This window comes from Neofelis nebulosa, chromosome 1 (assembly GCF_028018385.1).
Source record: "Neofelis nebulosa isolate mNeoNeb1 chromosome 1, mNeoNeb1.pri, whole genome shotgun sequence".
In the NCBI taxonomy this organism is placed as follows: Eukaryota; Metazoa; Chordata; class Mammalia; order Carnivora; family Felidae; genus Neofelis; species Neofelis nebulosa.
In genome coordinates, this window is record NC_080782.1 from 31,882,017 (window position 1) to 31,899,159 (window position 17,143).

At 38.1% G+C, this 17,143-nt stretch overlaps 1 protein-coding gene across 7 annotated transcripts in view; it reads right to left on the bottom strand.

Annotated features, from left to right (window-relative positions):
* FYB1 (FYN binding protein 1) overlaps nucleotides 1-17,143 on the bottom strand; it is a 166,223-nt gene that overhangs the window by 50,029 nt on the left and 99,051 nt on the right. For all 7 annotated transcript variants that reach the window (XM_058718142.1, XM_058718122.1, XM_058718112.1 and 4 more), the window contains one exon: nucleotides 3,278-3,434. In XM_058718142.1, the coding sequence (XP_058574125.1) occupies nucleotides 3,278-3,434 (157 nt within the window). The remainder of the gene's footprint in view (nucleotides 1-3,277; nucleotides 3,435-17,143) is intronic.

The window sequence follows — 17,143 nt, forward strand, 5'->3', positions numbered from 1 at the left end:
CACATGAAATATGAGTTTTTGAGCCTGGATATCAAGACTCATTTTGCTCTTATTTCTTCTTTGTATCTCATCTAACTTCCCCTACTTGGGGGAAAGTTTCTGACCCAGATATTTCTTCATTTTGGGATTTACTTAAGCTCTCTGATGGGAGTCTGAAAGTCTTTCACTACACACCACATTTTTACTTAAAAAAAAAAAAAATTGTAAATGTCCCTTAGCTTTCATTCACTCTAATCTCTCCATCTGACAATTGACTTTCAGATTCCCCAATAATTGTTTGTCGAGGCAGTATAACATTCAAGAAGACTCTTGTTTCTCTTCATCTTTCTCCTGAGTGTATGCATTTTGTGGAGTCAGGAACTCTTAGATGAATCCAACTTTCTAATTAGGAGTTCTTAATAGGGATGAGGTAAAGCTTATTACAATTGGTGGATTTTGCTAATTTCTGATGCAAACAGTATTACAAGAAAAAAATTTGAGTCTTGTTGGTTGGAAGACCCCTTTCAACTTTTTCAAGAATTTCCTGAAAAACCTGAGAAATTGATGAGCATTCTTATAAATTTGCAGTACAGGCTATAGGACTATTCTTGAAATCCTTTCTTCTGTAAACAACTTTTTATTTCCCACCATATCAAAATGGATTCTGGAGTATGTATGGATTCTGGAGTAGGTATGCCAAAAAGAATTAATATCGCAAGCCTGAAGCTACTCATTCTAGAAGAATCTGACACCATGATTGGCCCTTCGCTTGCATCTGGGAATTCAGCTTCTAAAAAATTCTCTACACTGATATGAAAAATTGCCTGATTGATAAGAGTGATTTGTTGTGCCTAGACTGTATAGACAATGTGACTTAGGGTGAAAACCTCCTCTCCTTCTAGAAGTCTGGTATTTTGGTAGTGAATAGGCAAAAGGTGTCTATGTGACCAACTCTCAATAAAAATTTGTCTCTAATGGGCTGCCTGGGAAGCAGCATTACACATTTGCAAAGCTGGAGAAAGGAGAAATCTCAGCATGTCCCTCCCAGGCACAGAAGGACAGTGTCACTGTGATAAATCTTAGCCATGAGTACTACTATTTGCTGGTCCTCTGCATCCTTTAAACGAATCATCAAATATATGGTGGCCTTGGTAACTCCTCATATAGCAAGAATAGTGCTGAATACTCCTCTTCTCCACAGTTTCTTCAATCACATAATTATCCGTCTTCATGTCTTATATATTTTCAAGGATTCATGCTTAGGGTATTTATTAAAATTTCTCACTAGAATTGGATACAACTGAAGCCAGTAACTGGGATAGGTCACATAATAATATTCAAATGTACTAAGATCATGATCTAATGGATTACATTTATCAGACTAGGAAAAAAATTAGGGAAAAGAAACAGAATTTTATTTATTTACTTATTTTTTGAGAGAGGGAGTGAGGGTGAGTGAGAGAGAGAGAGAGAGAGAGAGAGAGAGAGAAAGAATCCTAAGCAGGCTGCATGCTCAGCACAGAGCCCAACACAGGGTTCTATCTCTCAAGTGTGAGATCATGACCTGAGCCAAAATTAAGAGTCAGATGCTAAACTGATGAGCCATTCAGGCACTCCAAGAAATGGAATTTAATACATGTGAAAGCAAAATAATTATAGAAGTCAAGTGTATGTAAGAGCACATGTTAATTAGTTGTTTTAACTAATCAAATATTTATTTAGCATTTACATGTTAGTAGGCAGATGGCTTAAACTCTTATTTAGTAGCAAGATATCATGGGTATTAGAGTCTTTCAACTAGAATTCTTAAAATCAAATGCCTGGAAGGCCACGAAGGCCACGAAGTCAATATAAATGCATATTGCGGGCCACAAATAAGATAATAGCCACTATGCTGCTCTAACACTCTCTAGTTTCTGCATTTATACTCCAAACAAACACAATAAAGTGAAACATAGTGGTGGCTACCTATTTTCAACCCCTGCTCTAAACTATGATCATTATCAATAAAGGAAAGCTGGCAATCAGGCATCGATATTGACAGATTCTATTATATAGATTATGGATATGAAGTACTTTCAATATAAAGACATTATTAAGAGATTCTATTATATGGATTACAAATATTAAGTACATTAAATGTAAAGAACATCAGTCTGGTAAAGAATTGAAGTGGAGGAAAAATAAACTGTTGCCAAATATTTTGGGATATTGCTTATTTGTGTTCAAGGAGAACGAAGTAAAGCAATTTTCTAGAAGATGAAAAGGAAGATACAGTCTAACTTGCCATAAGGATTTATACTTGCCGTTATCCAATTATTTCCTTTTAAAACGGCATTCATTCTAGTCCAACTTTCTGTTTGCTTTTTCCTCAACCAGCTATTCTGGTCAATCATGGATAAGAAACTTGTGCATAGCAACCCATACAGTCTTGACATTTCTAGAAAGCACCATCTAAGAAAAGCAGGAGTGGGCTTGAATAAAAGTTTCTTAGTTTTTAAACACACTGCCAAAAATCTGAAGCCTGAGAGAAAAGCTGTGCTTTTTGCTTAAAGAGGTTATTTAGCAGAGTGGTTAAAAGCACATGTTTACTTTGGACTTAGACTGACCTTGCCTCAAATTTCTACTCTACGTTCCCGTGTGATCTTGGAGAAGTTACTCAACCTCTGTAAGTTCCCATTTCTTCATCTGTGAAGTGAGGAAAACATTTTTCACGTATATATATAAAGTTCCTAACAAGTCATAAGTAGTCAGTAAATTGTGGTGCTGGTGCTCGTGATAATAGTGGTGACGGTGTCGATAATGCTGGTGGTGGTGATGGTGGTGATAATGGCCATAGTGGTGATGATGGCGGTAGTAATGATGATAATGGTAATGCTGGCGGTGATTTGATGGTGGTGATGATAATGGTGGTGACTTTAAGGATGGTGGTGGTGGTGCTGGTGATGATGATGATGGTGGTGGTGGTGGTGGTGATGGTGGGGGCAGTGATGGTGATGGTGGAAGAGATAGTTGTAGTGCTAACCTGAGGAATGTTTCAAAACTTTTAAAAAGGCGCTGGAATTTTTTTTCGAATGAACTCCTAAGGAAAAAAAAAACCACGGTAAAAACATAAAACAAGAGTTGCTCAAGGAAGTGGGGGTATGAGAGCAGCCTGCTCAGCCCTTCCTTCTCCTTGCATCTGCTCACATGTGTGGCCCGCGCAGTTTACCACGGAACTCTCAGCGTTCAGCCAAGCATAGTTTGAAAATCTATGGCAAGAGACCCACAAAGAAATAGCAAAATAATCTTTGCTTACTTTAGATCTAAGGGAGGCTTAATGTTTCTGGGAGGTAGACTTGGGACTGGCGGTTGTGTTGGGTGAGATGCTGGCAATGGTGGTTGGCTGGCTGGATGGGACGGTGGAGGTGGTGGGAGGGAAGTAGTTGAGTAACACATTTGGCCTTTGTTGGTACCTAAGAAGCAGAGGAAAAAAATACCATGAATTAAGATAAATCTTCAAAACACAAGAGCCGGCTATTCTGAGTATGCAGAAATGAAGATCTTAAATATAAAAACGTAAGAAATGCATCCTAGGTTGAATTAGTGCTTTAAAGAATCTAATATTCTAAGTACCACAGAACGTGGCATTTAAATTTTCTATTTTTTTCAGATTTATTGAGGTATAATTCACAAGTAAAATGATCAGATATGTAATGTATATAAGAGGATGATTTGATATATGTATCTATTTTGAAGGGTTTTCCCCATTGAGTTAATGAACACATCCATCATCTAACGTGTTTATCTTCTTGGGGGGCAGAGGGTGAGAACACTTAAGTTCTACTCTCTTCACAAATTTCAGTTATACAATACAGTGTTAACTATAGTCACCATGCTTTACTTTAGATCTTCAGAACTTACACATCTTATAACTGAAAGTTTGTACCCTTTGAGCAACCTCTTCCTAGTTTCCCCACCCTACCCCCTGAAAACCACTTTTCTACTCTCTGTTTCTATGAGTTTGACTTTTTGTTTTGTTTTGTTTTGTTTAGATTACACGTATCAGTGATACCATGTGAGCTTTGTCCTTGTCTGGCTTTCTGGCTTATTTCACTACCATAGTGCCCTTCAGATTCATCCATGTTGTCACAAATGACATGATTTCCTTCTTTTTTTAAGTGGAATAATATTCCACTTTATATATCTACCACATTTTCCTTATCCACTCATCCATTGATGGACACTTAGGTCGTATCCATTCCTTGGCTGTTGTGAATCATATTGCTATAAATATGAGAATACAGATATGTCTTCAAGATAATTATTTTGTGGCTTTTAGATGTATACCCGGAAGTGGGATTGCTGGATCATACGCAGTTCTACTTTTAATTCACTGAGGAAAGTCGATACTGGTTTCCATAGTGGCTGTGCCAGTTTATATTCCCGACCGTGTAGACAAGTGTTCCCTTTGCTCCACTTCCTGGCATTTGTTATATCTTGTCTTTTTGATAATAGATATCCTAACATGTGTGAGGTGATATCTCATTGTGCTTTTGATTTGCATTTCCATATTGACTAGTGATGCTGATAAATATTTCTTTTTTTTTTTTTTTGAGATAGATAACTTCTTTAATTCCCATTATTAAAAGGACTTTCTCTACTTCGCTTAGGAAAAGCTTAACAATTGTTAAATCTAGGTATTGAGTATATGGGTGACAAATTTCATAATGAAAAGTGAAACAAAACAAAACAAAAAAAGAATCTTACTTTTTTGAAACTTTTGTAACTTTTAGTTTTAATATTCTGGACTTTATGAAGAAGCCTACATCAACTTTAATATGACATTCTTTATGATTTAAAACATGTAGATGGTTTTTCATCAGACTCATTATTTTAGACGAAAGACGTTTAGTTTTTGTGTCTGATACTGGTAACACATTCTTACTTGTTTTCAAAGATTTCCTTGAATCATTAATGACAAGATGTATTTTGTTTCATGTGTGATTTCTCAATATTGAAGTTTATTAAACAATCTCACAAGTAAATCATACATATAGTAGAGGTTATAATATAAAGACAAGCAAAATCAAACAAATATAAATCACCCATAAAATCATCACCCAGCAATAGCTACTGAGTTCCATGTATTTTAAAACATTTTAGTGTAAACACATACTTTTATGGCAGAGGAGCAAAATGGGACCATTTTGGTATTTTGTTATCAGTTTAAAATTTTTCTCATTGTTCATAAATACAATTCCAGGTTAATATAATTACAATATGATTTTTAGTAACTAGACAATTTTTCTTTATGCAACTCTACCATGATTTAAAAAAAACACACTAAGGCTCTAATATTGGATATTGGCATTAATTCCTTTCTTTTTTGCTATAATAAAAAATGGCTTAGTCTTTGCACATATTTAAAGTTTTTTCTTTTTTTTTTCTTTTTTTCTTTTTTTAACATTTATTTATTTTTGAGACAGAGAGAGACAGAGCATGAACGGGGGAGGGTCAGAGAGAGGGAGACACAGAATCTGAAACAGGCTCCAGGCTCTGAGCTGTCAGCACAGAGCCCGACGCGGGGCTCGAACCCACGGACCGCGAGCTCATGACCTGAGCCGAAGTCGGCCGCTCAACCGACTGAGCCACCCAGGCGCCCCTAAAGTTTTTTCTTAGAATGGATTCCATTAAGTGGAAATGCTGGGTCAAAAAACTTTTTTTAAGACTTTGATACAAAATACAGATTATTTTCTGGAGTGATACCAACTGCTGGCTCCATCACTTAGTATAGGAAAGTGCTGATTTTCACATGTTTTTGCCAACATTGGCATCATATGTTTTGAACTTGACAATAGTATGGAAAACTTCTACCTTTTGCTTTAATTTCACTTTATCAAAATATCAATATCAAATACCAAAACTTCCAACATTTTAGATGTTTCTTTTGCATTTGCCTTCATATACAGACACACACACACAGATACACATAGCTACTGCTTGAAAAAATTATTGATTTTCGATTTGCTAGATGTAGGTATTTTCCCTCCTCCCTTTCCTTTTCCAGCGTAGCAAAAGAATAACTTTTTTTTTTTTTTTGATTAATTCCATGTTCATGGTTTTCATTATCATGACTAGGTAAATATTGTGCTTCTCTGAATCAAGTAGGGTACTCTAATTGCATTTACTTATTCATTCAACTTACTGTTTTCCTGGAGTTAACAGCTGTCTTACTTTGTCATTTACAAAGATTTTTCTTACTTCCCACAATTTCCAACAGTGCTGTAAAATGTCTGTAAAGATTTCCTACAAAACCGAACCTGTCAGATAATGAATCGGTTCCAGCATAACTATCATCCCTGTCCGCTTGCTCTAATGTGCTGTGGTTGCTTGTAAAGTCTGCCACATATCTGACATTCGGAGATGTCTCTTTGCCAGCGTCATGGCTCTGATGCATTGAGAGAATGCATCTCTCAAAAGGGTCCAAGATCTGGAGCCAAAGTGCTCAGGTTTAAGTTCGGGCTCCACCACTTACCTGCTGGGTGACTTGGGTAAGTCACTTCTGGTTTCATCTGTAAAATGAAGATCATAATAGTGCCCCCTCATAGGGTTGCGGTGAGGATGTTAGACTTAATACACATAAAGCACTTAGGACAGTACCTGGCATATAGTAAGTTGAACATTTTTTTTTTTTATTTAACAAGTATTTATTGAATGTTTACTGTGTGTCAAACTCTGTTCTAGGCACTAGGATACAATGGAGGAAAAAGCAGCCGCACATTTCTGCTCTTACGGATTTGAGGAGATAGATAAGAAGTAAATACATATAAAATTATGAGAAGTGCTAATAAATGGTGGAAAGACCATCTAATGGTATACTGTTGGGATCTCTTCCCTATTCTGCATTCAGTGACCTCACTATGGTAGATTGAACTTGGGCATAATGGGAGTAGCTAGGTCGTGGAAATAAACGAGAACTATAACTTTCATTATTGTTTTGTTGATTATTAGGTATAAGAAAGTGATGGAGGAAATGCTTATCATGCAGATTAAACTTAAAAGCGTGTTGTTTCTATACCTATTACATGGTAAATAGCATAAAACATTCAAGAAATATTTTCCAGTATTTGAAAGCTATTATACAAACTCAGCAAAATATTCACTCACATCATTGACAAATGAGTGAACTTCTGACATATATCTTTGTTTCTCATTCATCTTGTTAACATAAATGAAAATAATAATCAACATTCAGGTTGGAAGACACTCATTGCTTAATGTCAACCGTAGGTTGGCTACAGGTACAAGAGACTGGCAAAAATCAACAATTGGCCATATGGAATTCTCAATAAAGAATATTGTATAACTTATTCTTATTTATATATCATGTGCCATGCATCTTTAATACCAAAAAATTTAATACATGTATGTATATAAACATTACACACATACACACACCCTTTCTTAGAGAACTAGTTAAAAATTTACCAGCATATCATGCTTATAATTCGTAGGTTCTTGTGGCTATATCATGAATAGAATGTCTCTGTATCTCCCCAATTTGCATTGACCCTTTCTGATTTTATACATTATGCATTGGAATTATGTATGTGGCCTACTTTCCCGAAATATGCGGTTTGTTTTTCTTGTCCTCCTAATTTTGGGGCAATTTTTTTGAGAGGAAAAGGGGACGCATTCTTGAAAAATGTTTTCCTTTAATGTTACATGTCTTTGAGGTCCATCTTTTCATTTTTATAACCATTTTTCATTTTAATTGTATTATCTACTCAAATCCTTTGGCTGTTTTTATTTTATTAAAATTTTTTTAATGTTTATTTTTTGAGAGAGACAGAGAGTAGGAGCGAGGGAGGAGGAGGGAGAGAAGGGAACAGAGGATCTTAAGCAGGCTCTGTGCTGACAGCAGAGAGCCTGATGGGGAGGTCGAACCCATGAACTGTGAAATCATGACCTGAGCCAAAGATAGAAGCTTAACCGACTGAGCCACCCAGGCGCCCCACTTTGCCTATTTTCAGAATAGTATTTGCTTTTTCTTAGTGGCTAGTAGAACCTCTTTATTCAGGGTATTAATCTTTTTGCCACTTATATGGACAAACAATATAAGAATCAGGCTGCTATGGCTCCTGCTTCTGCCTATTCATACCAAAAAACTCCCAACAAAAAAAGGAAAACAAACAACCAAACAAACCACAAAACATAAACCAAACTATGCCTCAACCAATAAAACCAAATGTCTCCAAAACCTTTGAAGGAAATATAGTACTTCACTGTAAATTACCTTAAAGGGCTAATGGCAGGGTTTTAAATGACATATAAAAAGCTTCTTTGGCTGGTAGAGAGAATTAGTTCCCCTGCGAATCTGATAAATAAAATTTTCCAACTGATTCTATTTATGTTAGAAATATTTTTCCATCCCATTTTTGTAATCAGTAAAGTTAAACTTTTTTGATATATAAGACTTACTGCCTTTTCTCTAATTCAATGAATAAATTCTTTTATATATAACTTCTATCACTAGAGTTATGTTTAAGAATGCCATCCCTGCCCTGAGAATACATAATTATTTTTTAGTTTATTTTTAAGGATTTTATTTTTAAGCAATCTCTATGCCCAATGTGGGGCTCGAACTTACAACCCAGAGATCAAGAGTTGCATGCTCCACCGACTGAGCCAGTCAGACGCCACAAGAACACATAATTATTAACCTTACATTGTTTTCTACTTCTCTTTGGACTCATTTTTTAACATTCAACTCTTTGAAACTATGAAAAATTTATTTTGGGGTTAGGAGTTAGGTGTGAGGTTGGGATCTAGTTTTATGGGTTTTGTTGCTACTGCTGTTGCTCTTAAATCATTTACCAAATGTCTCATCACCATTTATTTAATGGGCTATTACTGACTTGAAATGACTCTTTTATCATAGAATAAACATTAAAAATTCTAGTGAATTTGGGGCGCCTGGGTGACTTAGTCGGTTAAGCAACTAACTTCAGCTCCCGTCATGATCTCACGGTTCATGAGTTTGAGCCCCTGCGTCGGGCTCTGTGCTGACCACTCAGAGCCTGGAGCCTACTTCAGATTCTGTGTCTCCTTCTCTCTGCCCCTCCCCACTTGTACTCTGTCTCTCACTCTCTCTCAAAAGTAAATAAACATTAAAAAATTTTTTTAAAATTCTAGTGAATTTCACAGACGAAAATGACATTTCAATTTATAAATAATATGGTTTGATTGATTCATAAGTGATTTGAAAGCTGTTAGCACGGAGAATAAGCCACTATAGGTGGAAATTAACAAGTTGTTGTCTAAAAAGAAGAAAAATGTTTTTCATCCATTTGTGACTTATCTTTTCATGGAAAAGATTTTGACGACCTGGGGGCATTACCATCTGAAAGTGATCTAAGGCTTGGAGGTAAGAAGTTATAGACATGGTTGGGGAAACAATGCACTGGAAACACTAAAACGTGACTTATCTCAAAACCCATGTACTACTTTTTCATTTTTGCACAGGCTTCAGAGACTTTCTGGTGGGGCGTCTGTGACAGGCCCCTGACCTTCTGCTTGCTTGGCATCTATTCTCCTTTCCTTAGTGATAATAACTTGAGCTACCCAGAAAGGGGTGTGCTGGCTTCCCCCTGGACTTGGACCTTCAGGGAGGGCCCCTGGCATTGCCCTCTAACCACCGCCAGGGAAGGGTTTGACTGAGGATGTGGTGGAACTGGGGCAAAGTGCCCCTGAGAGACAGAGAGGGACTGGTTGGATTTTTTAAAAATTACCTTTGGAAAATTGCCAGAGATAATTTGAAAGGCTTAATGAGGCACTAAATTAATTATTCAAGTGTTCTGCTCCTCATCAAACTTGGGGGAACCTAAACTAAAGTCTTCCTATATTACACTAGTATTTAGCAGTGAAACATTTTGCTTTGCAAAATCTGCGGTCACTTTCAAATCCTACAAGGGATATATTTGCATGTATACAAAATAATTCTAAGGAAAAGCATCTTTGTTTTTCTGGGGAAAAAAAAACAACAACAGGAGGCTTACCTTAATGTATGGTTGGCTTTGAAATCTCTTTCTGGACTTTTAAAGTATGCTAAGATGTAATTAATGATATTGGAATTCTCAAAAGCAAAAATCTAGTCTGTTGTTACAGAAAGCAGAGGGTGGGTATTGAATTATAATAAAATAAAGAGGAAACAGAAAAAAGAAATCTATAGGACATTTCTGAGACTGATAACAACAACACTAAGTAATCACTTTTTTTTTTGACCCAGCACATTCTAGACATTTTACATATTTAATCTTATTCAATCTTTACAATAAATCAATGGGGTTCTTCTCTAGTTTCCATTCAAAAGTTAAGAAAACTACGCATGTTCAGAGAGTTTGGAAGCAACAGAAGTAGGGTTTAAATGCAGCCAGAATTTGAACTTTAGTCAATTTCTATCTTGTCTACACCCTTTCTGCTATGTTCAGTGGCTCCTCAAGGAAAGGAAGTAGACATTACTGGTAAGTTCCAATGCACGTATTCACATACTTTCCAAAGATCTGAGTGTAAGTCTAGCTTTTCTGACTGATACCTTTCCTCATAGTGTGATTTTGTACAACTATTTTCAGTTTCGTGTAGGGCAGAACTAACTCTGGAAAATGTAAAGTAATTCTGGAGCATATACTCACATATTTGGGTGCTTTAGATGCTAAGTTTATAATTTATACCAGAATTTGATTTTGGAAACCAGATAGCAGGAAAGTGGACATTCAAGAGCTAGTGGAAGATGGGCCCCCAAAGATGGATGACTGACACAGACTAGCAAGGAAAAAGTCTCAAGAAATGGAATTGAGGAATTCAAAATAAAGTCATAAAAGGACTTAGAAGATATGAAATAAATAAAATAAAGGAAAAGACCAGTTTAGAGTTTAGTGTGCATTAAGAATTAAGGATACTGGGTGCCTGGGTGTCCCAGTTGGTTAAGCCTTTGACTTTCGATTTTGGCTCAGGTCATGATCTCACGGTTCATGAGACTGAGCCTTGCACCAAGCTCTGTGCTGACAATGTGGAGCCTGCTTGGAATTCTCTCTCTCTCCTCTCTCTCTCTCTCTCTCTCTCTCTCTCCCCCCCTCCCCTGCTCATGCCCACTCTCTCTCTCAAAAAAAAAAAAAAAAAAAAAAGAATTAAGGATGTAAGCTGAGAGATAACACCCCAAAATGATCTAATATGGGTCTTATCCCCGAAGGCTCAGGAGGTGTTTGTTGCCTGGGTGATCTGTGGTTTTAAAATACTAGATCTGACAAGATCATTTGGAATTCCTCAAAGAATGATAGGATCGTGCAGGGATATGGGCCTCCTAGGACTGGGCAGAGCTGCTCTCCTGGACAGTTCAGAATGACTCAGTGGAAATTAAACTAATCAGGTGAATTTGCAACCTACTGCCCACTCTCATCCCAACTCAGAATCCCCAGAACTGTGTTCCTGGACATTTTGGGAGTAGCTCAAGGCTTCAAGAAGGAGATATGGGGCATTTTGCTAAAATGTCAAGTGGGAGCTTGACTGGCATCTTGCTGTAACCTTTGAACTTTCACCAGAGATGTAATAATTTTAATAATGAAATTCTTTTTTTAATTAAAAAAATTTTTTTAATCTATTTATTTTTGAGAGAGAGACAGAGTGCAAGCGGGGGAGGAACAGAGAGAGAGGAACACAACAAATCTGAAGCAGGCTCCAGGCTTCAAACCATCAGCACCGAGCCCAACGCAGGGCTCGAACTCATGAACTGCAAGATCATGACCTGAGCTGAAGTCGGATGCTTAACCGACTGAGCCACCCAGGCACCCCTTAATAATAAAATTCTTAACCGTAATAAAAAAATGTGACTAATGGCAAAATAAGAGAGAACTGACTATTTTTGTAAAAGAGGACAGTTCATACTGGTTACAAAAAAAAAAAAAATGGGAAGGGTTGGGAATGAAGGAGAGGGATGTAAAAACACGAAAACAACTCTCAAGAATCTGGGAGGTTATCAACCTTTGATTCAAATTCTCATCTTGTTTAATTTTGGAACCTCAGAAGAAGCCTTGCACAAGTCAAACGCCCCTGCTCAGGCAGGCCTGAGTGTGTGCCTAATGGTTGGAACGCCAGCACCATTTACCAGGAAGAAATGATTAGGCCCTCCGTGAGTCAGTGGTGCACAGGATTCTCTGGTTCTGCCCTGAATGCTCCAGATTCACTGAAACACAGGCTGCCCAAAGGGGTGACATTTTGTCAGGATCTAAAACTCTCAAAAGTAGCAAACAAAAAGAGAACTGAGGGGGAAGAAAAATGGCATAGGGAGAAGGTGAGGGGGTAATTAACAAAAGACATAGTGAGGGTGGCAGTGTCCTCCTATTATGGAGAATGGAACAAACAAAAGTATACAAACTTTACACTTTGCAGTTTTTTTGCGAACGAAATACTGCTTCTAGATATTGTCACAATACTCTTATAATACGAAGATGTATGAGGTCTCAGGAAATCTACCCCAGAGATTCTGACATTTATGACTTTTGACTAAGAAGGTACCTATTGCCTTCATGTCCCATGGGGTCTGAGGAGCATGTAGCATTGTGGTTCTTGATTCCCTTTTTAATCTATGGATTCCTTTACAAAACCAAGGACACTGTATCATACTTGGGGGCCTGCAATTGCACCCAAACCCTGACCCTAGACCAGGTATTTTTAACTTTGGTTTTCTTGGGATGTCTTGAATTGGGCCAGGTATTAAAAAACTTTGATTTTACCACCAGCTCCATCACCAAAGAGCTCTTTGTCTTTGGCAAATCAGTTAATGAACCTCTGCGTTGAATTAGTTTTTCCATCTGTTGGGTGGCAGTAATAGGATCTCAACTACTTCACAAGGGTTTAAGGGTTAATGAGCTGATAGGCATGAAAGCATCTTGAAAAGCCCAAAGTATTGTATAAACGTAAAAGATGGTCCCACAAGGATGAGGGGTCCTGTAAATAAAACCATTACCAAGTTACCTTGACTTAGCATACTTTGAAATCCTTTATAAAGTTCATCATTTATTTATTTGGGAATTATGACATGCCTGCCCCAGGATTTAGCCATTGGACTGGCAACTCAGAATCTAGACTTTTATTTTCTTTGGGCCTGGGCAGGCACATAGCTACTGCCCACCCAAGAGGGAAGAAGAGCGCTAGCAGCTCTTTGGTATTTCCAGAGTCTGAACTGGCGAACCCTACACTAGATAATTTGTACAATACTAGGTGCACACTTAATGGAACCCCTAGCAGCTGCATGCCGATGCACATTCATTTATACCTAACTGAACAGGAACTTTCTCAGGACCAAATATCACTGAGATCTTATCACATTTACCATAATGGCTGTTTCAATGCTCCCCACATTCCTGGACCTCACCCATGCCTTCCTCTTTCACCACAGATAACTTTACTTTTTATTTTACTAAGAATAGGCAGAGCACTCCAACTGGCCCTCCCTACTCATCCTTCATTTTAACTTTTTAAAACCTCCTTATATTCTGCTCACTCTTTTTTTTTTTTTTTTTTTTTGCCCCTGGTTCTCTGGAAAAATGTCAATCTTTCTTACTAATATTAACTGGCATTCTTGGCTCTTATCACTGCCCGCGTCCTTCTAGACCCTGTTCTGTTGATTATTCACTCCTTCACTGGCACTGAGTACAACCATTTAGTAAGCACCTACTATGTGCTCTGGACTGTGTGTTTCAACCTTTAAGGAGGACTTTTCTTTTTTTTTTTTAATTTTTTTTTTTTTAACGTTTATTTATTTTTGAGACAGAGAGAGACAGAGCATGAACAGGGGAGGAGCAGAGAGAGGGAGACACAGAATCCGAAACAGGCTCCAGGCTCTGAGCGGTCAGCACAGAGCCCGACATGGGGCTCGAACTCACGGAGTGTGAGATCATGACCCGAGCCGAAGTTGGACGCTCAACCACTGAGCCACCCAGGCACCCCAGGAGGACTTTTCATCTTAAACATGGTCAATCTGGTCTACTCCAAAGAAACACAACAATAGCCTCTCTTATCCTTGTCCTCCATTCTACTACCAGCTGCTTTTCCTTCTTCCCTTTATAGCCAAACTCCCTGGAAAAAAAGTCTCCATCGGCCACTTCTCTATCTTTATTTTGCTTGGGTGGCTTCATGACAGGACAAAGAATGAACAGGTTTGGGGAGGTGTGGGTTTGAGTTCAGATTCACCACACTTATGAAAACCTTCAATTGCTTATTACTCAATCTGAGGCCTTGAGTAAGTTGCTTGATTTCTCCAAGTCTTTATTTTCTCATCAGTGAAGGAGTCATACACACCCACCTTGCAAAAGCACCTGACCACACTGTAACGCTCAATGAATGTTCCTACTCTTTTTAGCTCTTACTTGAGATGGCTACCTCATTGGTACACTGCAGTCTAGCCACCTCAGCTGTAAACAAAACAAAACACCCTTTCCCCAAACCGATCATGCCAGTCCTGGTTCTGTTAGGATATCTTAGAATGAATGAAACATCAGGAAGTTTAACTTTAAATCCTTAGAACCATCGAATTAGGTACCCAAACAAACAAACAAACAAACAAACAAACATTACTTTCACTTTCCTGGTTCCTTTAAAAAATTTTTTTAAAAAATATTTATTTATTTTTGAGAGAAAGAGAGAGGGAGAGACTGAGTACAAGAGGGGGAGGAGCAGAGAGAGAGAGAGGGAGACACAGAATCAGAAGCAGGTTCCAGCCTCTGAGGTGTAACCTCCAGTCGAGGCAGGGCTCCAACTCACGGAGTGAGAGATCATGACCTGAGCTGAAGTCAGAGGCCCAACCGATTGAGCCACCTAGGTGCCCCTCACTGTCTTGATTCCTAAACACACCAGAAGCAATTTTCAACATGGGAAGAGGAATGGTTTGGTAGAGGGAATAGTTGTGCTGGGGTCATTCAAACTTGGGTTTGACTACCAATCCCAATCAGCACTAGTTGTGTTATACTGGATGACTTATTTTTCTTCTTTGGGTTTTCTATTCCTTGCCTGTTGTATTGAGACTACAGATTCCTAACTTGCAGGATGGCTATGAGAATGAGGAATAATATAAAGGTGTACCTGTCCAGAAAATAACAGGTGTTCTACTTATGAATTATCCTAGAACCTGCAACTGTTGTATTTGTTCTATATGGGACAGGCTCTTCTTACACGTTTGAGGGCACATTTGTTTCCATCTGTGTAGACAGAATAGGATAATCATACTCTAACAACTTAAAAAAAAAGTTTTCTAGGGGTGCCTGGGTGGCTCAGTCAGTTAAGCATCTGACTCTTGATCTCAGGGTCATGAGTCAAGCCCTGCACTGGGTTTCACACCGGGAGTGAAGCCTACTTAAGAAAAAAGTTTTCTAAACTACCATTTTTGCCTGAAACCACATGCTAATTGCCATACATCTGACCATTTTGTGGAAAGAAAGCTTTTGAAAGGCTACCTGCCCTTTTAAATGTAGTGTGGTTGCACTGCCCTTCTATAGTGTTAACACTGATGCAACCTAATGTCGCTCAGAGAGCTCTCCATTTGTACACAGAGCACGCACAGGTGGTTTCTTACATCAATTTTATTTTCTTTAAAATTCCCAAAGTTTATCATCTGTGTATCTATCTATGTATCTATGTATCCCTGTATCTATTTGTTTTTTTCCTGGTTCCACAGTGAACTTCTGAGGGTGGGTCTCCACTGTCAACATCTGTGTGTACCCAACACTCTGTGCCTATTGTACTTGGCAGGGCATTTAATGTTCTACTGATTTGGACATTCTTTTTCCTTTACTCTTTTCCCTTTAGAAAAAACAAATAATAATTTGGGGCACCTGGGTGGCTTAGTCTGTTAGGCATCTGACTTTGGTTCAGATCATGATCTTGTGGTTTGTGGGTTTGAGCCCTGCATTGGGCTCTGTGCTGACAGCTCAGAGCCTGGAGCCTGCTTCGGATTCTGTGTCTCTGTCTCTCTGCTCCTCCCCCACTCACGCTCTGTTTCTCTCTCTCTCTCTCTCTCTCTCTCTCTCTCTCTCTCTCTCTCTCAAAAATAAATAAACATTAAAAATTTTAAAAAAAGAAAAAAACTGATTTAAAATAGTTTATTGTAAAATAGATATATACATGGCAAATCATTTAAGAAAATAGAAGAAGGACTGTTGAAAAGAAATCTCACATTCTAGATCCTGTCTCCCAGTCTCCACCCTAAAGACAACTGTTACCAGTCTTTTAAGAAATGTACATTTTTCGGGGCGCCTGGGTGGCGCAGTCGGTTAAGCGTCCGACTTCAGCCAGGTCACGATCTCGCGCTCCGTGAGTTCGGGCCCCGCGTCAGGCTCTGGGCTGATGGCTCGGAGCCTGGAGCCTGTTTCCGATTCTGTGTCTCCCTCTCTCTCTGCCCCTCCCCCGTTCATGCTCTGTCTCTCTCTGTCCCAAAAATAAATTAAAAAAAACGTTAAAAAAAATTAAAAAAAAAAAAAAAGAAATGTACATTTTTCAAGAAATACTCCACTTTTTTTCTTACACAAATGGGACCATGGTACATGTTATTCTATATTTTGTTTTCTTCATTTAAAAAAGAGATTATTCTATATATAAGGAAACCAAATTTCCCCCCATAGCTATGGAGCTCTTCCTTGCATAGGTTTACCATCATTTATTTGACCAGTCTTCTTATTGACGGAAATTTGGGTTATTAAAAAAAATAACTTTATTGAGGTATAATTCAATAAACATACTAGTTTAAAGTCTACAATTCAATGGTATTTGTATATTATAGTTGTACAACCGTCACCGTAAACTAATTTTAGAACATACGAATCACCACAAAAATAAACCCTGTAACCTATTAGCAGCTGATCCCTGTCCCTGCTCTCCTACTCCTGCTGTAGGCAACCAATAATTTACTTTTGGTCTCTTTAGATTTGTCTACTCTGGCCATTTCAAATTAATAGAATCATACAATATGTGGTCTCTTGTGACTGGTTTCTTTCACTAAGTTGTTTTTGGAGTTCAGTCGTGTTGTAGCAGATACCGATACTTTATTCTTTTTTATAGCTGAATAAAAACCTACTGCATGGGTGCCACATCTATTTATCTATTCGTCAGTGGTGGACATTTGAGCTTTTTCCAC